This window comes from Andrographis paniculata, unplaced genomic scaffold (assembly GCF_009805555.1).
Source record: "Andrographis paniculata isolate CXL003 unplaced genomic scaffold, ASM980555v1 Contig10END, whole genome shotgun sequence".
Classification (NCBI taxonomy): domain Eukaryota; kingdom Viridiplantae; phylum Streptophyta; class Magnoliopsida; order Lamiales; family Acanthaceae; genus Andrographis; species Andrographis paniculata.
In genome coordinates, this window is record NW_026137380.1 from 304846 (window position 1) to 328998 (window position 24153).

At 31.9% G+C, this 24153-nt stretch overlaps 4 protein-coding genes across 5 annotated transcripts; all 4 read left to right on the forward strand.

The window, feature by feature from the left end:
* The first annotated feature begins 358 nt into the window (after positions 1-358).
* On the forward strand, positions 359-5559 carry LOC127245726 (zeta-carotene desaturase, chloroplastic/chromoplastic-like). The gene is made up of 14 exons (XM_051266752.1): positions 359-675; positions 795-919; positions 1204-1338; positions 2067-2139; positions 2269-2342; positions 2880-2984; positions 3412-3656; positions 3733-3820; positions 4043-4085; positions 4164-4320; positions 4400-4528; positions 4660-4732; positions 4951-5115; positions 5213-5559. Exons 1-14 carry the CDS (start codon positions 489-491, stop codon positions 5366-5368), a joined length of 1755 nt encoding a protein of 584 aa, XP_051122709.1. The 5' UTR covers positions 359-488; the 3' UTR covers positions 5369-5559.
* Positions 5560-6989: 1430 nt separating this feature from the next.
* LOC127241046 (E3 ubiquitin-protein ligase ATL31-like) lies at positions 6990-8967 on the forward strand. The gene has a single exon (XM_051259968.1). The coding sequence runs from the start codon at positions 7387-7389 to the stop codon at positions 8584-8586; it is 1200 nt and encodes a 399-aa protein (XP_051115925.1). The 5' UTR covers positions 6990-7386; the 3' UTR covers positions 8587-8967.
* Positions 8968-11714: 2747 nt separating this feature from the next.
* Positions 11715-13570, forward strand: LOC127240965 (probable transcription factor At3g04930). The gene is made up of 2 exons (XM_051259867.1): positions 11715-13049; positions 13128-13570. The coding sequence occupies exon 1, from the start codon at positions 11789-11791 to the stop codon at positions 13022-13024; it is 1236 nt and encodes a 411-aa protein (XP_051115824.1). The 5' UTR covers positions 11715-11788; the 3' UTR covers positions 13025-13049; positions 13128-13570.
* Positions 13571-16135: 2565 nt separating this feature from the next.
* On the forward strand, positions 16136-19441 carry LOC127252577 (guanosine deaminase-like). 2 transcript variants are annotated; one of them, XM_051276846.1, is made up of 5 exons: positions 16136-16279; positions 16691-16750; positions 17779-17969; positions 18860-18964; positions 19200-19441. In XM_051276846.1, exons 1-5 carry the CDS (start codon positions 16264-16266, stop codon positions 19266-19268), a joined length of 441 nt encoding a protein of 146 aa, XP_051132803.1. In that variant the 5' UTR covers positions 16136-16263; the 3' UTR covers positions 19269-19441. The 2 variants fall into 2 exon arrangements, with proteins under 2 accessions (XP_051132803.1, XP_051132879.1); XM_051276922.1 differs by lacking the exon at positions 16136-16279 and adding an exon at positions 16289-16438.
* The last annotated feature ends 4712 nt before the right edge of the window (positions 19442-24153 follow it).

Genomic DNA, 24153 nt, shown 5'->3' on the forward strand with positions numbered 1-24153 from the left:
ATTAAAAAATATATAAAAATATGCAATAAAACAAATCTCTAATAAACAATTTAAAATAGAAAAGAAAAAGGTGAATGAAGTAGACCATTATTTGATTGTAATTTAAAATTATTTTTTAAAAGATATTAATTTAAATTATTTTAATAATAATTTATGAAAAAATAAATATTTTTATTAAAAAAATAGGTCAAAATAAATTGTTTTAATTTTAATTTTTTATTTGAAATAGTAAAAATAACAAACTCAATAACCAAAACAATGAAATCACACGTGCTCATACAGACTCATATTTATATGTATAATTTAATTCTAACAATAATGAACAATGTATGTATAATCTATGTATTGGCGACAATGACAAAATCTGGTTTGAAGGCATCAATTTTCAGCGGATGCTCCAATTCCAATTCCTATTCCAATTTTTTGGTTTTTGATTTCCTCGCACTTCACTTCAACCTACTTTACTCCCAAGTCAGGAGGAGGAGGCCATGGCTGCTGCTGCTGCTGCTGCTGTTGCTTTTGCTGCTGCGGCCGCGACGCCTTCATCTCTTCCAGTTCCGCGCAGCGGAGGTGGATTCCGCAACCGCCAACTCTCCGATGAGTTCACCCGGAATCGGAGGAGCTTCGCAATTCGGTGTGATTTGGACTCCAACGTCTCCGACATGAGCAGGAACGGTAATTTTCTTCATAAATTTGTTAGTTTCCAGTGTTGATGGCCGGCCGATCGATTGATAGATTGCCGCAGTAGGATTATTGATTCTTCTTCTTCTTATTATTATTATTATCTCCTTCAGCTCCAAAAGGTTTGTTTCCACCCGAACCCGAACGGTACAGAGGACCTAAGCTTAAAGTGGCCATAATCGGGGCTGGACTTGCCGGCATGTCAACTGCTGTTGAGCTTTTGGATCAAGGCCATGAGGTTCCTACTTCAATATAATTCCATAAGGACATTGAGGAATGGATAAATTTATGTTCAATTTATTTCATGCGACTTATGTGCTTCTTAAGTTATGATTCAAAGGGTGTTGTTTTGGTTCTGCTGGAGAAGGCGTGAAGTACAAATTCTTTATTTTCTGAGCTCTGATTTTAAATGTACTTTCGGCGTAGATTTGTGAAGCAATGTAGTTTTTGTGTGCTTACCGTTGATGTTGGGCTTGTTTCTTCATTAGTACTTAATGGCATTGAAAATGATGTTATCCACAGGTGGATATATATGAATCAAGGCCGATAATCGGTGGAAAAGTGGGTTCCTATGTAGACAAGCGTGGAAATCATGTTGAGATGGGACTGCATGTTTTCTTCGGATGCTACAACAATCTCTTCCGCTTGATGAAAAAGGTCTAAATCATGTTGTAACTCATGACCATTCAGTTTTGTACTGGCTAATTTTGTGAATTGTGGTTGCCAAACTAAATGTGGTTGTTTATAATTGTAGGGGTATTGTTCTCTGCTAAAGCAGTTTATTCATATGTCTATTTCAATGTGTTAAAACAAGGAAAGTTGATGCCATATTGATATGATCTACTTAGTCTTATCCTACTAATTGTTAATTTCCTGTTTAGTATTCTGGAACAATGCCTTTAGGAGTAAATTATTATTGGTTGCAATTGTTTATAACGTGAAGTTTCTTTTACGAGTGTCTATAATAAATATACTAACTTCCTTTGAAGTGATAATAGCACTTGGATGACAAAGCTCCTATAGATTTTCTTACTTGTAGAATTCTACTATGCTGTTACTTTTAACTTGACATTATGTCTCATAAACTTGTTCCTTATCTCTCTTCATTCGAGTTGTCGATAGGATTATTCCTCTTAACTATTCTTTGTAGGAAGAGTATTTGTCTTAAATTCATCCTGTAGTTATTTGGATGCAATTACCAAATATATACATGGTTAAAATAACTACTTAAGCACCAGTGTTCTTTGCTGTCTGCAGCTGGCTATGCTTAGATTATATTAGCTTTTATGATGTTAATACATTTGAGTTTTTCGGTTGCATATTGGTTTTTGGAGAATTATTTGAATAATCAGTATGCATTGATTTTTCAATTGTACATATTGCAGGTGGGTGCTGATAAAAATTTGCTTGTGAAGGATCATACTCACACATTTGTGAACAAAGGGGGAGAGATTGGTGGTAAGCAAAATGCATAATATAAAAACAATCTGTATACTTCTCATGAGCAACTAGAAGTAAATAAAAATGTTCAATTTCCATAGCCTGGCATGTATTGTATGTCCAACTGATGGCAATCTCTAATTGCAGAACTTGATTTTCGATTCCCAATTGGGGCTCCATTGCATGGAATATATGCATTTCTGACGACAAATCAGCTTAAGGTGCTCATCATTCTGTACAATAATTTATTTGTTTCTTATTTGTCTTCCTATTTCATTGATAATATATCCTTGGAAGAGAACCTATGATATATGCTGGATTTTGGAGTGATAGAAAGCAATCCATGTCTTGTACAACAAATGGTTCATCAAGGATAACTTAGTTAGATATTGGAGTGGAATAATTTTGTTGCTTGCAACAAACATTTACTATCTTCATTATGCCACTCGTGCACTCTTGGACATAAAATGGGAGCTTTTTCTTAATTTGAAAGTTCAGTTTATTTCTATTCAGGATTCAAGTTTTTAAAGTCAGATTCCACGAAATATAGTGTTCTAATTAAAGCGTGCTGTTGTGTACGGCACCAATGAGTGCCGTAATGGCAACATATTTACATTGAATAGATACAGAAGAAGATATATCTGCCTTCTTTTGTCAATTTTGTCAACCAATTTAACAAAATGAGAAACATCTGAAGCTTCAATCTCATTACAATTTCTTCTGTGATTTTCTAAATGCTTTGTCTCTCTGATTTTTAGTCTTCAGATATTGCCAGAAATGCTGTAGCTCTTGCCCTTAGTCCAGTTGTGAAGGCTATTGTTGATCCGGAAGGAGCAATGAGGGATGTTAGAAATCTGGATAATGTGAGTATGGCACTCTGAAATCATAGCTCCATTTCTTTTCTTTCCTTTCAGCACATATTTACATCTTGCTATTCTATTTCATTTTCTTTTCTTTTGGGTGCTATCCTGAGACCCTGCATTGTTTACCTTATGTTTGAAGTGGTAGTCTTGCCTCTTATTGAGCCTTAGAAAGTTTCCTCTGCTGGTTGACATTTCCCAAAACATGAAGAATTGATGTTATGTAGCAATTAAGAATTACTAAGGTGTCTTGACTTAGCACCTTTGAGATTACTGGACTCTACATGAGTACCCCCCCTGCGGTGAATATCGACTGTCCCAAAAGTGGCATCACCCATATTATTGAAAAAATTAAAACTATGGTTTCCTCATTCTTTGTTTCATGATTTTAGCTTCTACAATTAACTTGCGAATCTGTGCTTGCATCCAGGTAAGCTTCTCTGACTGGTTCTTGTCCAGAGGAGGGTCTCGCTCGAGTATCCAGAAAATTTGGGATCCTGTTGCTTATGCCTTGGGATTCATTGACTGCGACAATATCAGTGCTCGTTGTATGCTCACCATATTTACTCTGTTTGCTACTAAGACTGAAGCCTCCCTTCTACGAATGCTTAAAGGTTCTCCGGATGTTTATTTGAGTGGCCCCATCAAAAAGTATATCATGGACAAAGGAGGGAGGTGCGCTTATCTGCATTTTCTATTTATATCATCTTTGTCTTAGTGATACATGCTGAGTTTGATGGTGATTCCTCAGGTTCCATATGAGGTGGGGATGCAGACAAGTCCTCTACGATAAATCTTCTCGTGATGGAGTGTATGTAACTGGCCTTGCTATGTCAAAGGTAGTGCTTCTCGTTTACATTCATCCTCTTCCAATTGATTTATGCATGATATGGCATCACACTCACCCATTTTTGCCTCGGCGGTTATATTCAATACCAATTCTTAGAATTCTGTGTTTCTACTACAAATGGTTTTAAAGGATATAATGTTAAAACATCCTCCATAGAGGATGTTGGTTGTCGAGTGGGATGATAACTGACCAGCTGTATTACTTTTCTCAGGCTACTCAAAAGAAAATCATACAAGCCGACGCTTACGTAGCAGGTTTGCATTTGACCTTACTTCAGCACTTTATGCTGTACCTTCACCGAACTCAAGAATCTAATTCATGGGTCATTACAGCCTGTGATGTCCCTGGTATTAAAAGATTACTGCCACAAAGTTGGAGGGAGATAGAATTCTTTGACAATATCTATAAGCTTGTCGGAGTACCCGTTGTCACAGTGCAACTGCGATATAATGGCTGGGTTACGGAGTTAAAGGACATTGAACTTACACGGTGAGTTCTAATCTATACGACACTTCGTTTTCTGCCATGGTTGCTTCAATACATAGCTCATAAAACTTCGAATGGTCAGGCAATTGAAGCAAGCTGTGGGTCTGGATAATCTGCTCTACACTCCGGATGCAGATTTTTCATGCTTTGCAGACCTCGCACTCACATCTCCGGAGGATTATTACCTCGAGGGCCAGGGCTCATTGCTTCAGTAAGATTCCCATTTTTCTATATTTGAACATATTTTACAGTCTACACAGGTGTCTATGCTGTACAAATTTCGTATGATTGCTCGTGTATTATACTGTTTATGCTCAATCTTTGTTTTCTCGGCTGTTTTAGGTGTGTATTGACACCCGGGGATCCTTACATGCCTCTATCTAACGAGGAAATTGTGAGGCGAGTCTCGAAGCAGGTAAGCCCCATCACTATATATATATATATATATATATTTGAGGTGATATAAATTAAGTGTTTGATCCGATGTTCTGCATAGGAAATAAGTTCTTAATGTAATGTTTTAAATGAAAAATAGTTATTCGATATACTGTTAATGAATAGTTTGGGAAATAATTTGAAAATTTGACGTAAATGGAGCCTTGATTTTGTTACTGATCACGAGTTCTCACTCAGGTCTTCGACCTCTTCCCATCCTCACGAGGCCTAACGGTGACATGGTCATCGGTGGTGAAGATTGCACAGTCACTGTACCGTGAAGAACCCGGAAAAGATCCTTTCAGACCCGACCAGAGGACACCTGTAAGCAACTTCTTCCTCGCCGGCTCTTACACCAAACAGGTAACACTCCATGATCGACTCATTTTCATTTCTTCCGTGCTTTCGAGCGAGCATATACAAACTCAACTACCGGGACATGTATGCTATGCTGCACCAGGACTACATAGACAGCATGGAAGGCGCAACGCTGTCGGGACGGCAAGCATCCGCATATATATGCGATGCCGGCGAAGATTTGGTCGCCCTGCGCAAGGCTCTGTCGAGTCCCGCCGCCGCCGCTGCCGGTACGTCCGATGAACTTATTCTAGCTTGATTATATCATATGAAAACTATCATTGCTTACATTTCTTTCTTTCTTCAGAATAGAATTTAAACAAACATTGATTGATATTAAAAATAATTTGCCGATTAATTTAGGCCTTTTGATCGGACAACTTATCAATTTGATTCATGTGATAAAGCGTTATGTGTATTTATGCAATTTTAATTTATTATGTGCTTTTGTATTTATCTCAAATGCTATTTAATGTTTTTTGGTATGTCATTCACTGCATGTAGAAGGTGCATGTGCTGAATAGGTACCAAAAATAAAATAAAATAAAATAAATAAGACAATAGTGATTCGTATTTGATTCGAAATAATGCTCAAATCATTTGAATTGATTAGTATTCAAAACGAAATGTTGTTCAAATTATTCGAGTTATGGCTATACAAATCTTGCAATATTAAACTATTCGAATATTTGATAAGTTTTGAATCTTATATGCGATTCATATTCAATTTGAAATTGCATTCAAAATTTTCAAGTCGTGGTGTTCAAATTATTCAAATCAAATAGGGCCGAAACTATTCGAGTATTTGATGAGTTTTGATCTTGAATCGCAATTTGTATTACATTTAATTAGTTTTCAAATTATTTTAATTAAATTAAGATAAATACCACAATATGTAATGGTGAATGCTCTTTAGGGTGTGTTTGTTTAGGAGTTTGGATTTTAAATTAAGATTTGAATAGTAAAAAAAATGAATTAGAATAGTGCTATGAGCGTTAATATGATATTATTTTGAATGTAAAATTAAATTTTTAGTATAATATATATTTAATTTGACTGTGGAGGGGGAATTAGCGAAGAGTAGAAGTTAGAAACCTTACCAAATCGGCCAAAAAAACACACACATGATTTGGCAGAATATTCTATTCCATTTTGATAAATTTTGGAAATAATTATTTTAAAATTAAAAGTAAATCTAAAATAATTTAACATATAGAAAGTTAAATAAAATTGGAAATAAACTTAACTTTAACATCTAAACACACAAATTGCTGCTTACAGGTGGCTATAATGTAATGGTCAATGTTCAATATAGTCTCAAAGGGTGGAAAATTGAGAGAATTCGGATTTATTAATTGAATTGTATTTTTTCATTTTATATATTTTTAATACCAAAATACAATCCCACGACCATACGACCATTGTGATATGATCAACCATAGTTGAAAAAATAAAATTTAAAAATAAAAAAATTGAAGTCAATGAATATATAAATATGAGTGTAACCTTTAATAAAAAATATGCCCACTAAAGTTTGAAAAACTACGCCATAAAAAGTCATGATAAGATTCTTTTTATATCTTAATATCAGATATCAGTCAACAATAACCATATATTTCTTCCCTTCTTAAAGTATGTACTATTTTACTAATGTCTGTTAAAAATTTTAATTTTTATTATAAGTATTACGTAAATTCATTACCATGTATTGTGTGGGACGTCGTCACCGTAACTGGCCGCATTTAAATTAAATATATATTAAATTGAATGGGCGAAGATACTGATGAGACAGAACAGTGTGCCCGGGGGATCCAATAAGAGAAGTCCACGTGGCGAGCGTAGGGCCGCGTATAGGCGAACTTTGGAAATGTGAAAGAAAGAAGTTTGCACTTTGCAGGCGGGCAGAGATGGAAACAAACAAACAAACAAACAAACTTTTAGGCAATGGGTCGTCCAACTTGCAGTTTGCCTTGCCTTCACCTAAGTATTGTCAGACTTTGTTTTCATAAATCAATTAATCAATGGATGGATGGATGGATGGATCGTTGAAATTGATTGATTGATTGGATCCATACTTCCTCCTCCTTGAGTTCCACGACACTTGAAATTGGAATTTGGAAACTGGAAATGGAATCGGCCCCCTCTACCTAGCTAGGTGTTTCAGCTAATTTTGTAGTAGTAGTTGTTGGATTTGGACTCTTTGGAGCGGAGGAATTTGGCTCCGGAGGTTTTGGTTTATGTTTGGGGATTTGGATTGTGCTGCTGCTGCAGGATAGGATGGAGGTGTGGTGGTTTCGAAATCATGGAGTTGTTGTGGTGTTGTTATGGTTGGAATTGGCGGTGCTGTGGCGAGGAGGATTTCGTGAGGTCGGAGCTCAATCGAGTCCGACGGATCAAGGATTCGGACGCTATCCTTACGCGCCATTCACGCCGTCCATGGCGGTCATAGTTATTCTTCTGGTAGGTGCGGTGGTTTTTATGGTGTTTTTTGCGATCTACATTCGTCGGTGCTCCGGCGGAGCTGGTGCTGCTGGTTCTGGTGGCAGCATCCGCCACGCGCTCTCATTCCGGTCGCGCCGTACCGCGGCGGCGCGTGGACTTGACCGTGATGTTTTGGAGACTTTCCCGACGTTTTCGTACTCGGAAGTGAAGGACCATAAGATCGGCAAAGGAGCGCTGGAGTGCGCCGTTTGCTTGAATGAGTTCGGCGACGATGAAACGCTGCGTTTGCTGCCTAAGTGCGACCATGTCTTCCATCCGGAGTGCATCGACGCCTGGCTTGAATCGCACGTCACCTGTCCGGTCTGCCGAGCGAATCTGGAGCCTTCGCCGGAGGACGACGCCGGAAAGGATTCCTGCGCGGCGGAGAATACGGATTTGGAATCTTCGAGAACCGACCGAATCACGATCCAGTTAACCGAAAATCAGCCACAACAGCCGCCGGCGTCGATGATCCGCAACGCGAGCTTCGAATCGCCGGCGAGGTCGTGGTCCGTACGCCAGCCGAGATTATTCGGTTTCGGCAAATTCCGATCGCACTCCACCGGTCACTTCCTCATCCAACCCGGCGAAAACCACGACCGGTATACGCTGCGGCTGCCGGCGGAGGTACGGAAGGAGGTGATGGTCCGCGCCTCTCTCAACCGCGTAAGAAGCTGCGCGGCGGTGCTGCCGCGGGAGTGCAGTTCACGGCGCGGTTACCGAACCGCCGGCGGCGGCGAAGGCAGCAGCCGGACCGGGAGGTTTTACCAGAGACTGGACCGGTCCGATCGAGGAACAAACTCGAACCGGTGGAATTTCCTCACGAGAGGATTCTCGATGCGGTCGACCAGAGTTGTGGCCGAAACCGCCGGCGGCGGCGGCGGCGGTGGTAGCAGCCGCGCGCCGGTGAGAATGCCGTCTTTACGCTGCCTGGAGCCTAATTCGCCGGAGCAGACCGGTTTATTTAAGGCCGGTCCGAGCGATAACCCGGCTTAGTACGTAAGTTGTGTATATTTTTTTTTACGGCCTAGGGTTTGCGTCAAATCAGATAATTAAAGAGCTAATAATAATAATAATACAGTAGTTGATAATATTATTTTAAATTGGTAAAGTTCTGGAAATTTTATCTTACTTACCTAACATCAGTAACATGCCACGAGCTTATTAGACCATCAATTTCAATCAAATTTAAATAAATGTAATTGTTTTTTTTCTTTTTTTATTATATGGAACCAAATGTGTGTTTGTTTTGTTTATTAATTTTTTGAATATGACGGTTGTATGGGATGTTTAGAACTCATGTGTGTTTGGGGTTGTATATGGTGTTATAATTGTGTTCAAATAGCATGTAAAATTTTTTTAAAAAGAGAATATATATTTGTATTTACATTAATTAGTAGATATTGTATAATATTCCATCCATCCGTCTTACATAATTCGTTTATATTTTTTTATTTTGGTTCGTCCTACCTAATTTGTCATTTTTTTTAAAATATAATTATACACTTTAATTACATTTTAAGTTTTATAATTTTTAATTTTAATTAAACTGTTTAATTATCTTAATCTTAATTTATAGTTATTTATTATTTATTAATTATATTTTTATAGTAATACACTCATATTATATAAAACGAAGAGAGTAAAATAAAATAATATAAATTTTAATTTAAATAATATTTTGATATAAAATATTTTTATTGAAAATAGTATATGCCCTATTAATGTGTATATACCCGATTAATGTATTTAGATTATAATTACTTGTTTATGTTCCTATTATCATATGTTGTTTTAAAGCCTAAAGTGTGTTTAGTTAGTGATTTATTTTAGTTTTTCATTATATATAGTTGAATTTTATATTTAGTGAAAATAATAATATATTTTTATAATAAACTGTGATGATTAAATAGTTTAATATAATTAATTATGGTATTTATGTAGCAACTAATCCGATAACATCTATAAAATAATTATTTGGTAAACTCATAATTTATTTAATTATGTATAAATCACACGACTTAAAAGATGTGTAGTTATGAAACATTTTATATTATTGAAAACTATAAAAATATATGATTAATTTTATTAAATAATTTATAATAAATAATATATTTTTATTTACCAACGAAATGTTGTGAAAGCTAATAAATTTTTTTGTTGTAATATGAAACTTAACTCGTTTGTTTTAATCATAAAAAATTATATATATTTATGATGTGATACAGATCTTTTTTAATAAATTTAAAATCTTACAATTCTCCTAAATAAAGTACTAACATAATTATAACTTTCTTTTCTTTTTTAAATATATAGGCAAGAGCCCTTAAAATGGGAAGCAAAAATAGTGCTTTTAAGTTTTAATATTTAATATTTATTTATATAAATATCATTGTATTTATTGTTTTTTTTATCTCTTTATTTTTCTTTAATTTCTACATATATATTCAAAAATATTTTAAATTATAACACAAACAATATATGAATTATGTTAGTATAATTATACAAATAAAATATATAAATTAATTGTACATAATATATTAATAGACTAAACATGTACTATATTCCTATAATATAATTATTTGAACGCAAAATCTCACGATTATAAATACACTCGAACTATATTATATAGGGTGTGTTTGTTTGGGGGTTTGAATTTTGAGTGGGGATTTGAATAGTAAAAATTTCGAATTTGAATAGTTGTATGATGTGATATAAATAGGTGTTTATGTGATGTTTTGAATGTAAAATTGATTTTTAGTATAATATAAAAAATAAAAAATAGAATATTTAATTTAATATCTTTTTTTTAAAAAAAAAATAGAATATAGTAAATTTAAAATCCAATTCTCCAGACAAATAAACCCATAATGAACTCCTATTTATATTAGGTCTGAACGAGAGCCCTTCTTACCTATACTCATAGCCGGCCCTGAAATTGATAATGCATACTATTGTTTAATACAACACATAATATAATATAATGACATGTTAAGGCAATATACACGCATAGACAATACATGATAATTATGTAAAATAATATGAATATAATACATAAATTAACTACATTTAATATAATTTTATGTATCACATGCTATAATTGATTTTTAATATATTTTTTATTTAGAATAATATATGCTTATATAAATGAAATTGTGTTATTTTAACTTCAAAAATTTTATAATTAAAATCTCAGATTCAATCTCCAAACCTATAGATAAATAACCATTGCTTTTTTGAGTATGTATATTTGTATTTTTTTTACTATAATATAGTTTTACGAATATAGTATTTAATGTGGCTATTTTTTTAATATAAATAGTAAAAATATACACATTTGTTCACTTTATAATTTATATTTTAAAATTATTATCTTTAACATTCATTATATATAATAAATATTGTACAATGTGATACAGATAAGCAAGCGTTTATAGTATTTATTTTGATATTTTTTAAATAAAAAATATAATGAATATTAGAAATCCTAATAGATAAGCCGAACAAAAACATGCCTGTAAATACTTTTATTTTTACATAAAGTTTTTTGGAGTTGTAAAATCTTTAAAAAAAATTTAATAATGATAAAAAGCAGAAAGTTGGGTATTTAAGGTAATAAAAATATTTTATAAAAGAAAATAAGGTTTTTTTTAACAAATTTATAATTAATAGTGTCAAATTTTCAAAAAATTTATGTAATAAATAAATAAAATATCATATCAAATCGCGTTTACATAAATTCAAAACACTTACACAAATCCAAACCAACCATAATCCTTTTCTTAAGCGAACAAACACAAACTTTTCAATTTAATTTCAGAATCATCGACACCGTTGGTGGAGGCCAGCCAACGAACGGTCCAGATTGAGTCCGGAAGGGCTGCTAAGTGCTAACGCTAATGCTACATTGGAACCCCTACGCCTACGTTGTCACGCGTTCCAGCCCACCTACAGCAGTGAATGGTCCAGATCATTCGGGACCCCGACACCCGGGACCACATCAAACCAGGAACCAACCGATGGGGGTGTGCAGTAGCACAGCACAGCACACCCCAGCGTAGGTGGGGTGGGTGGGGTGGGGGTAGGGGGTGGGGTGCGGTGACGCATTCAACCCACGAAACTAACCAATAAACCAAACGGAACCAAAGACTCCTCAGATCTCTCTCTACACATTCAATCATCGCCTTCAATTTCTCCGATGGCCTCCGCCGCCGACGATTCCGGTACAATCGCGCCACCAGTTCCTCCGCCCAATATTTTCAACGAGGATGAGGATCTTCTCGACGATGAGGACGATGACGACAGCGAAGACGAATCCGCCTCATCGGCGCCGGATCGCGGTGTTCCGTCGTCGGTTTCGGTTTCGTTGGAGCAAGTAACGGTCGCCGTCCCCGGAGTGCCGGTGATGCGCGTGGATCAGGACCTCCACCACCACCAGCAGCATCAGCATCAGCAGCCGGAGATCGTCGTCGCGAAGAAGCCGCCGCCGCCGGACGAATCGCGGAAGCTATTCCAGAGATTGTGGACTGACGAGGATGAAATTGAGCTCCTTAAAGGCTTCCTCGAGTACACCACACAGCGCGGCGGACCCCATAGCTCTTCCTCTCACCACCACCACGACACGACCGCGTTCTACGACCAGATCAAGAGTAAATTCCAACTCGATTTCAATAAAAATCAACTCGTTGAGAAGCTACGGAGGCTCAAGAAAAAGTACCGCAACGTCATCAACAAATTCGGCGCCGGCAAAGACTACGCCTTCAAAAGCCCTCACGAACAGACCACTTTCGAAATCTCTGCCAAAATTTGGGGCAACGCCGGCGTCAATTTCAACGGTGCGCCCGCTTTCCGGGGATTCCCCGCTCCAATCGACGAAGACGACGAGGAATCGCATATTCCCCACTTCATCGATTGCCAAAGCCCTAACCCTAATGGCATTGATGTAAATAGCAAAACCCCAAGATCGAGGAAGCGCAGCCGCCCCGGCGCTGTGAAATTGGAGGAGAAACATCACCAATATCACCACCACCACCACGCCTTCAACAGCAATCCCCTCAACAATCAACCGCCGCCTATGCCGATGCCGCCGCCGATGGCTCCACCTCCGGCGATGGGCATGGGCTTAACAGGATCATTAACGGGCGTGGTTGAAGAGGCTGTGAAGAATTGCTTATCCCCAATACTGAAGGAATTGCTTGGCAACTCTTCTGGCTACATTCCAAACGCCGCCGGTCTGTGCTGCGGCCATGGCTATGGACTGTCATTAGGTCCGATGCCTTTGGGTCTTTCCGGCGCCGTCGGCGGCGACAAATTGGTGGATCCGAAGTGGAGGAAGCAGCAGATACTGGAGCTGGAGGTTTTCTCGAAGCGATTGGAGTTGGTTCAAGAACAGATTATTGAACAATTGCACGAGCTTAGGTCGATTGGGAATTGATAAAGAAACACCATTTGCATTAGTAGTAAGTATATTGTTCTTCGATGTCTTTGCAGATCATTTGAGTTTCTTCAATATAATTTTTAAGAATTCGAAACTGCAGATTCCAGGTGGTGGTGGCGGTTAATAACGACTGGGGATTCGTCCGGATCGTTCGTGGCTTGCTTATTTCGTCATTGCATATGTGCAGGTAGTTTGACATGTATATTAGAAACTATTTAGATAAAGAAATAAGTAGTTGATGTGTTTATGACTCATGCTGCATAACATGGAAAAGATCGAAATTTGATGAGGAGGATGATGATTATGTGTTTGAGTTTAAACTTATTGGCCCGTAAATGTATCCCTCATATCTCTGCTACCTCTCGTTACGAATGTTGAGGATGGGGCTTTAGATTCTTGTTTATTACATGGATGCTTGTTGTTATTGCTGTGTATTAGCCTTACTTTGGGATGAAATTTAGGCGATGTTTTCAGTTAAGCTCGTAGAGACAAGGATCTTTTATGTAATACTGTTTTCTCATTAATACATATTAGTTTGCTAAACTCGATTGGATTTGTATGTTCGTAATTGTTTTGCCTATGGGAAGATGAGACTGAAACTAAGGACATGTATATGAGATACTTATAGATTTGCTGAGCATGCTTTAGTTTTTCGTTAGAATTCTTCGATTGTAGCTTGGGAATTCCTCGAACGACATGAAAACCTTTAGTTTGTTTTGTTTAGACATGTTGTATGATCGTTGTGCGCATTGTTCTCTGTTTTTTCTCTGTGCTTTAGGGTGTGATTGTTGCTGCACTATTTGAATTTTCTTGTGATCCGTTTAGACAAAATGTTTTGGAATTTTATATGATTTTGGGAATAGTAAAAAAATAGTATTTGATGTGATATTCGTGAATTGAAATAGTTACTCGATGTCATCTTTTAAAACAGTTACTTTTAAAGCTGTGTAGGTAAATTGAAATGTTTGTATGCTTTTGGAATTCTTCATCTGTATATGTTGTATTAACTTTGCTGTTTATTTCATACACTAGTTGTATTATTTGCTTGTTTGTGATTTTTAGAAAGTGTAACGAAGTTGGCTCTACTTACAGAATTGGCTTCTTTGTAGAGATTAAAAAGATTGAATCTTTTTGTAATTACTGAGAGTGATATCTTTTCTGTGAAAAATAGGATATATATATATATATATGGTTGAACCAAAATAGAGAGTAAAAAAGGTGGTTTCATACCAAACAAGAAGTGTGTTCTATGTTATGGTTTTATTTTTATTTTATTTTTTAATTTTATACTCCACTTTTTAAACTTGTTTTGGAATTTGATGTTGTCCCTTCATTTTCACTAAGTATGGCCACTGGTATCTGCTTTTTTGTCTTTTATCTATTGTCTCTGTCGTCTACACTATAATATAGTAAAGCCTTTTAGCTTTACATTTTTATTTATTCATTTTGTATTACTAGTTACTTTGTCCATACCTTGCAATTTTATTTTATTTTTTTAACAGCCTTTTAAAAAGGTTTCTAGAACACTATGCATGGATCTGTTTATATTTAGGTTATATTTTAGTTTTGTAATATTAAAAAGTGAATTTTGAGATGATATTTTATGATTAAAAATAAAATAAAATTATTTAATATATACTTTATATATTTCGAAAAATTAACATTATGTATGTAAATAGAGCCTGTGTTTTAAGAGGTACTATTGTTTGAATAATTGCTTTATGGAGTAGTTAGGAAGGATATTTATATATACATTTTTATTGGTGTAATTGAATTATTGGCTGTGTTTCTAACTGTTTTCAATTTTATTATCAGATGCTTTTTAAAAAATATAAATAACAATTCAAATGTTTCATAAATACATTTTTCGATCTTGCAATTTGATCTTTTTTGTCATTATAATTTACTACTAGTGTTAAGCCGTGCAATTTACTATATGATTTTTTATATCTGTATATTGATTTTTGAATAAGAGCAATTGATAAGTATGATATTTTATAGGTAAGATATATAAACTTTTATATGGAATTATAAGATTGTACATGTTGTGTTCGTCCAATTATTTTATATTCTAACAACTTATATAAAAAATAATAATAATTTAATATAAAATATTATTTTCATATTATTGATATGATATCTTATATTCTCTTTATCTCAACATAAAATTTTTTTTTATCATTTTTATTTGTCTTACTCAAAAGTATATATTTTCTATTTTAATGAAAGTAATAATATACTAATATAAAATGATTTCAGCTTTTACTTAATTATAAATATAGCATATATTTTTACTAATCAATAAAATATTATTTCATCTCAAACATCTGCAATAGATATATAATGCAACATTTCTAAAAAAAAAATAATTAAATATATTTAATATATTCTCTATATTTTATCACATCATCCAAACAAACATATATTTTTCTCCTTCATCGTATTACTTAATTTCAAATTATTCTATTTAATACTATCCACCTAAATTTTCATGTTAAAAATAAAATTGCACTGGATGGTTGGAGCAGAGGGGTATTATTTTTTAACTTACTACAAAACTTCAAAGAAGTGCATTCATCACGACGGAGAGAGTAACACATTCATTTAAAAGGACGAAACAAATATTGACGACGTGAGAATTCACAATTGCTCGCGTTCTAAGTAAAATTTCGATTAAATTTAATAGCTTGCAAATTAGACTCAAGTGAGATCAAAACGACGCTATGGTCCCAATTAAGAGGAAAAATGAGAGAGACAAATTCTATTTAGAAATTAAGGTTTGTTTTATGTTTAATTTTTTTAATAAATAAATAATATAATTTATACTATATAAATATATATTAACTCTTATAATTATCAAATCATTCAAGTTTTGGGAAGGATAAATAAATTTTTAATAAAACCAAAAATCTATTCCGAACTCAATCACATTTAAAACTTAAAATTCGCATAAATTAGATGTATATTATGTAAACATCGAAATAAAATATTGTAAAATCATTGATGTAAATACTAATAAAAATAAGTAATAAAATAAAAAAACACCCAATTAAAAAAAATAAAAAAACATCCCCAATTCTATAAAAGCCAATTCCAATCACACCCCCCCAACCAAAGCAATCCCAATCGCAGTCCAATCCCAAACCCAAACCCGACCCGAATCCGTTGAGTTTGTACGTTTTACAGAGGTTATACGGGTTGGCGTTAGGGTTGCAGGGAGTGGGTTTTCTCGCGCCATGGAAGACCTCAAAGGTTATATCATGTTATACGTCCGCACAATCATTCGTTCTACTTGTTATTGTTGCTGTTATTTCATCTCCAGAATCTTTAATGCCTTCTCTAGATCTATAACTTGCGTTTCGCTTCGATCTTTTTGGTTCTGATTGATTGATTAACTGACTCTACTCTGCTGTAATGTTCTGTTCGATTGATTTAATTTCTACTTTTTACTGTAAATTGATCAATCCTGAGTTGAATCGCTGTTCAAAACGTGTTGTAATATGAGATTATCCATTATCTTGTGTAGTGAAAAAATGCGTCCTTAATTTGAAGGTGTTCTGTTTATAAATAGTTTAAATTCCACCATATGGGCGGGTGGGAGCTGTCCGCCATTGATTATTCATGTCACAACAAGCTGTACCTTCTTTTTCCTGTGTTTTACAGTTCTAGATGCTGAAGATCGAATGAACTCAAATGCTTCTGCATCTGCTACTCATCCAGAAGGTAGTTCAATTTGAAAATCTTATTCAGGCTATACCTTCATTCTTGTTTGACTCTGCAGTCGCCATGTCTTTTTATTTATCGAAAGGATAATACTTTTCTTAGCTTTTTAGCAAGAATGGCCTGTTTCCTTAGCTGTTTTAACTTGTTAAGAAATGCTGATAATGTTTTGAACTTTTAGGTGCTTTTGGGCTTGGGAATTTATTTTGGTGTTTACGATAATCTTCAGAGACTGTACAAAAAATACATATAAATTATTGTGTCCAAAAAAAGAAGAACCTTAAAATTAAACAATTTAAATTTGAAAGCTGGGCAGAGTAATCAAGATGCCAAAAGAATTTCTAGAATACGTAACTGGTGCATAAAATATGACTAGTAGAGTGGATGGCCTCCTTGGCAAAAGGAACAAACTGTGGCCGGATCATGGAGTTCTAAGAAAATTGACAAGTAAAAGAAAGTCTTACGGTAGAAAGTCTAGGTGTGTGATTAGATATGTTTTGGGATTTTGGGCTGGTTTGGAAATCGTAAAGAGTTGAATAGAAACTAGGTGTTCGATATAATGTTTGGAATAGAGAATCTCAGAATAGGTTTTGATGTAACATTTTAAATAAAAATTAGGTATTTGATGTGTATATTTCTCTACAATGAAAATGTTGAGGAATAGTATTAAACCCAAGTTGAAAACATAGGTAAATAAAGCTTTTTCCTTTTTCAGTTGATGAATTTTGAGTTTTTGACTCATGTCATGTGATTTTCCGCTTATTTCCTTCGCTCAAATAAATCCTTTTAATGCTTTAATTCAAAGAGCCGACTGCCATTGTTCCAACTCCCTTTGTTCACATGTTTGTGATATAGCTACTGATACTTTCTGTACATGGCTCCTTTTGTTATCTTTATTGCATTTTCACATGTTTATAGTTCCTCTTGTCTATGAAGTACATATTCGGTTTATTAAGTGGACATACGGTTTGTTAATCCAAGGAGCTTTATATCAATGCACATGTGATTTTATTCTTCTCTAATGGCCACAGATATTCAGGACAAAGATAAAACCTTTTTGATAAGAGCAGTTGAAGAAGCTTACAAAGGTGTAGATTGTGGAGATGGAGATCCATTTGGTGCTGTCATTGTGCGCAATGGTGAAGTAGTTGTGAGCTGTCACAATCTTGTTCACCAGCAAACCGACCCTACCGCTCATGCAGAAGTTACGGCAATTAGAGAGGTTAGAACTCTGTAACTTCTGGAATTTAGATGCATTATTTGCTTTTTGCTTGCTATATATGCATTGTTGGATACAAACATTTAAATAGAGAGAGCTGAATAAGAAAACAATTGATGATCAAGGATCGAAATCTTTTTTATCCAAAAAACTGCTCACAAAATGAAAATCTAGGGTCAAAAATCCTAAAGCCTAACAAGGCCAAAATAAGATTTTTTTTTTTAAAAAAAAAAGGAGACCCAGAAAATACAAAACATCGATTGGAAGCTTTAAATGATCATTGCAGAATTTTCTAATTCCAAACATGAACACGAAAAGAAAGTTGGCAAGGTTTGGAAAATAGTAAATCTATTTCAAGGTAGGATCTTAGAAATAGTAATCTTGTTATGGCTATTTCTAATCCATAGTTACTTGCATCAATCATGATTCATATATATATATATATATATATCTTATGGTCGATAATCGGTTTTAGTTGTCTTTATTGGAAAAACGACTTTAAGTAGCTGTGCTGGATGGGCAATGCTTATCATGCTTTGTTTCTATCAGTTTTGAAACTGTGTAGAATTTTTGAGTTGATATTTATTAAAATTACGTTGAAAATAGTTTTTGGATGTAATGTTTTAAATCGAAAATAGTTGTATGTAATTTTTTTCTTAGAAAATACATTTTGCATATAATGTTATGTTTCCGGTGGAAGATGCAATTTTGATATAATATTTTCAGTAGAAGTTGATATTTTGAATAAGAATTCTTTTTTTTTTTAAAAAAAAGGTATTGCATATAATGTTTTAAATAGAAAATGTACTGAAAATGTAATGTTATTTTACCGTAAAATGAATAGTGCGAAAATAAATTTGAATATACAAATTTGAATTATTGTTCTTATTCAGGCCTGCAAGAAGCTCAACAAAATCGACCTTTCGGACTGTGAGATTTTTGCTTCATGTGAGCCATGTGCGATGTGCTTAGGCGCGATCCATATTTCACGAATCAAGGTTTGCTACTCGACCCTTTGTCTTTGCCTATAGATTCCAAACCAGCCAGTTGCGCTTTTCTTTTTGTTATATTTTGCAGAATTTCAAAGTTACATATCATTAATAATGAAATGAGGGCCCGATAACTATGTAATTTTAACAATAGAAAATTAATTTAAAATTTAAATTAAATATTTAAAATATCTCAAACACTTTCCATGTGCTTGAGCTAACCGTCGTCATTTATCTCTTACAGAGACTAGTTTATGGCGCCACGGGCGAATTTGCCGCTGAGTTTGTAAGATTGAAATACAATATGATGTGATTTTGCGAGGATTTGATTCTTGGATGCATTAGCTTTTTAGTGTTTGTGTGTGTTTTTATCTACATGAAATATACCTGACATTATATCATTGTATTTATATTTTGTATTTAAACAGTGGTTGGATGTTATTTTGCAAGGATTTGATTCTTCTATGAATGAATTATTTTAGCGCTCGTGTGTATGTTTTTTTTTACATGAAATTTATATTACATTATATATTTTGTATTTGAATAGTGGTTAAATGTTATTTTGCAAGGATTTTATTCTTCGATGTATTAGTTCTTTAGTTTGTTAGAGGAAAATACGATTTCATGCAATTTCACGCAATTGACTTTGGAAATATTTAATAAACGACAGTCGGAGTCTAAAATTAAAATCTCCAATCAAAACACCACAATTTTAACATCAACACAACGGGATTGTTACAAACTAAAATTATGCTATGAAAATTTGAAACAAAGTTAGGGCAAGGATTTAAATGCATTTGAGACGCGAAAATTATTACCAATCGAATATTTTTTACCTTAAAATTAGATTTAGAATGAAGAAGAATTGTCGTAGTTTTTAAAACTTTTCACACATTGATGGAACTCAAAAATAAAATGAAGTTGAAAAAATATATTTTTTAAAAAAGTTTTTGACCGTATGACTAATACGATGTCTGAACAATAAGGCATTGTCCTGAGTTATAACTCACTAATTCAACTTTTATTGATCTATCTTTTGTGTAACTTGATAGTAAACTAAAATCTTATCTCCATATAAAATTTCACATTCATTGGATTTATAAGCAATTTATGGTGACTTCCTACTCAAATGGATTTATATCTTTTGTTTGATATCCAATCGATTTGTCGTTAGTGCTACAAAAAAGTTATTTAAAAATCTAACCATGAGATCAAATTCACCCCAAATAAAAAATTCAATTTTATATTCAATCGAAATAAACACATCGATAGAAAAGTTAAAACTTAAATCCATAATTAAACAGTTCAATTACATGTCAGATTTTACACCAATCAACATAATACTAATGGATTTTCAACATCATCACCTATGAGCATTCTACATATAATATATACATAGATGGATAGATATAAACCTATATCTACATCTGTCCATATATAAGTATTTGTTTGTCGCGTAAATTTTTTAATATTGTAATATTAATACGTAGTACAAATTAAAAAAAAAATTAACAAAAATAATCTTAGTATTATATAACATAAGATAACGATATTTGTATAATATATTATATATTATAAGAATATTTTGAATGTTAAATAGATAATACAATATATACTTTGTTACGAGACGATGAAAAATTGAATAATTTGTTAAATTGGGAAAAAAAAAAATATTGTTCTTATTAAATAGGGATGAACTGAGTATTATTTAATGCAATTTTCTTCCTGTTTTCTACCATATTTATTTGTTTTGTTAAAAATAGTTTCCACTTTACAATAAAGTATTGTATAATTTTATCATACATCGAAAATATAGTATATTTAAATTGAGTTGATAAAGCTATGCGGTAATTTTTTATTTACGAGTATATCTCCAAGATACAGCAAATGCCACGTCATCATTCAGAGTCGTGTATGTAATTGAATATTTTTGGATTAGGTTTAAATAAGTGAATCACTATTTATTATTTTTTAAAAATAGTTTTTTTTATCTTTAATATTTTTTATTTCATATTACATTTTTTTATTGAAACATATTACAGCAAAAAAGTTTTCAATATATTTTTAAATTTTTTATGCTATCTGTCTTTGAAAATTCTATACTATTTATCAACAAGTGTTTTTTAAGAAAATATGTATTTCTATTGTAAATATCAAAGTAAATTAAAAAAATAAAAAAAATCTAACTAAATATAACTGAAGCACCAGTCCAAAAAAAACAGCTTCATGATAAACTTGAGAAATAAATAAATAATTGACGTGGTACGTGGCGACTTGGATCTGATCCAACTAAATTTATATAAAAGTTTGATTCGATATGTTGGGTGTCGTTGTTTAATTGTATTCTTTTTAATATTTTGTAAATATTTTTTTTTATTTAATTTTTTTATTTTTTATCAAAAAAAATTAATTATTTTTTTTGTCTTACATCTTAAGTTTTAATTTTTATTTTTGTTCGTTTTCTATTTCATGTCTATCTTTTTAAAAATAAAAAAAAAACAAAAAAAAAAAGAATTACATATAATTTTACGAGTTGAGTTCATCCTCATCTTTTATTTCGTTGGTTAGGTATATTTTTATTTTTACTTTTAGTAAAAAATCATTTATTATTTTTGAAATATTCATTATTTTATAAAAAATAAAAACTATATAGTCATAATATGTGCTAAAAAATCCGAGGTTTATGAACAATAACAGTTTGAACTTAATTTGTAAATAAATTTGACATAATATTTTTAATAAAAATTAATTAATTTTCTTTTATATATTAAATAAAAAATAGACTGTTGGTTTGATTGTTTTGTAGAAATATTTTTAACCATTTTTTTTTTTTTTCCCAATTTCTTTGACATTACTACACAGCTCGTCATCTCTATTCAAAATATATCCCATCGATATATTGGATTTGTTCACTTAATTTTCTATGATCGATTTTTTATAAATATTATAAAAATATATATAATATATACACATTAATATTTTAACACAATATACATAATATATATTTATTTATTTATTTATTTAATTCAATAATTCAATATATATTTTAAAATTATCAATACAATTATACCTAACATAAAAACACCTATATAAAAATACGGGGTTTAGTTGATAAGAATACAATATATTGTCTAATCAATAATTGAGCTATAAAAAAGTAATAATTAACATGAATTGATGGCGACTATTATTGTGTTTGTCATAATATATGGACTGTTAGGGTGGGTTGGAGTTTGGATTTTGAGTTGGAATTTAAATAGTAAAAATTTTGAATTTGAATAGTTGTATGATGCTATATAAATAATTGTTGATACGATGTTTTGAAGGTAAAATTCCTTTTTAGTATAATATAACAAAAAAAATATATATGTTTGATTTAATATTTTTTGGAAAAAAAAATGGGATGAATACTGTATTTAAAATCCAATACCCCAAACAAACACACCCTTAGTATACGATATATTGTTATACAAATCAAAACACTAAACAAATAAATTATTTCTATGTTTGAAATTTAATTTTAGTTTTTTTTTGGTTATTAAATTATTGAGATTCTTTATAAAATATTATTTTATTTAAAATATTACCATTAAATCAATTTTTAAAAGACTTAAGTAACATGTTTAAAAGAAGAATTAAAAAGTCAAGTGGAATTAAAATGGATGTGCATTGCAAAAAATTAAATAATGGTACTGAAATGACGAGGACCGTTGAAATGATTATCGAATAAATTAAGGCAGGGACACGACATTAAGCATATGTTCTAAATGACATAACTACCATCTTTAATTAATTAATCATTCCATTGCAACCAAATATTCACTTATATATATATTAATAAATAAATGATTAATAAATTTTAAAAATAAATAATTAATAAAATAATGTTATCTTCGAAAAAAGTTTAATATTATAAACCGAAAAATATTAAGAAAGAACCATTTATGATATTGATTTTAATTTTTACAAAAATTCATTTATACTTTAACATAGTATAAAGAAAATGTAAATAATTTGGAAGTGTGATTATTACACATTTAAGTTATAAATTAAAAATATGTCAAAAATATCTAACAAATAAATTATTAATTTTTAATATATCAAGGGTAGTATATAAATGAACCTAATGCATGACAAATACTGAGCGTCTGTTTGTTTTGTGTTTTAATTTAAAATAATATTTTTTTATGTGAGATATAAGTAATTATGTAAATAATATACAAATAATAATAATATAATATATTAATTTTTATTTTTTTTTTTTAAAAAAAAAGAAAATCTAACGAACCCTAGGGTTGTCCATGTTGTTGGACTATTTGTTATGTGAACAAATCCCAATCCAAACCCTAATCCTATCCCCCCCAATTGGATTTAGCATTATCCAGCAAAATAAAATGAAATCATTTTTTTAAAACAAATTATCCCACCTACTAAAAACAGTAAAAAAATATTTCAAAAGATAATATATATATATTTTTATGGATATAACTATATAAAATTCTAAATAAATATAGAATTTGTTTACCAAATGTTTATTTGAAGCTACATAATAGAATAATTAGTATAGACTAGTATGGTTGTTTAAGATTTCACATGATAATTGTTATTTGTTTGGTAAAAGTTTGAAAAATATTTGTGTCTCAAATATTTGTTTATTTGTTTGTTATTATATACTCCCATTTTTTTGTTATTCCCATATAATTTGTATTTTTATTTTATAATTAAATTATTTAGGTATTTTAATTTTAATATATATATTATTAAATTATAATTATATTTACTAATATATTTATTAATTATTCACAATATCTAAAACTTCGCATCTAATATAGAGTGTACAATTTAAGTGGAACGAAGAGAATATAATTTTATTACTCACTCCGTTGTTCAATTATATTTTTAATTTCTTTTTTGTTTTATTCAAATTTATTCTATTTTTTTTAGTAAAAAATATTATTTTTTAATAAAAATTTTATTTTTATCTATTTTTCCCGGTCAAATGAGGGAGGGAATATTACTTTTACGTATAAGCTTTTGAAATTACTATGTATTTTTCAATTTTAAAATTTTCAAAATATAAGAATATATAGAAATTCAAATCACGTCAAATAATATGTAATAATAATAATAATAAGAATAATAATAATAGGAGTTAGGCGTAAGTTGAGTCAGAGACTCATCAGAGATAAAGCTTTTAA

Bases quoted from the DNA above. Each gene is read 5' to 3' on its own strand.
- LOC127241046 (XM_051259968.1), top strand. From the start codon at position 7,387: ATGGAGGTGTGGTGGTTTCGAAATCATGGAGTTGTTGTGGTGTTGTTA.
- LOC127240965 (XM_051259867.1), top strand. From the start codon at position 11,789: ATGGCCTCCGCCGCCGACGATTCCGGTACAATCGCGCCACCAGTTCCT.
- LOC127245726 (XM_051266752.1), top strand. From the start codon at position 489: ATGGCTGCTGCTGCTGCTGCTGCTGTTGCTTTTGCTGCTGCGGCCGCG. The intron at 3,821-4,042 runs GTAGTGCTTCTC...TACTTTTCTCAG, and splicing joins CTGGCCTTGCTATGTCAAAG to GCTACTCAAAAGAAAATCAT. The intron at 4,086-4,163 runs GTTTGCATTTGA...GGGTCATTACAG, and splicing joins AGCCGACGCTTACGTAGCAG to CCTGTGATGTCCCTGGTATT.
- LOC127252577 (XM_051276846.1), top strand. The intron at 16,751-17,778 runs GTAGTTCAATTT...TAATGGCCACAG, and splicing joins ATCTGCTACTCATCCAGAAG to ATATTCAGGACAAAGATAAA. The intron at 18,965-19,199 runs GTTTGCTACTCG...TATCTCTTACAG, and splicing joins TCCATATTTCACGAATCAAG to AGACTAGTTTATGGCGCCAC.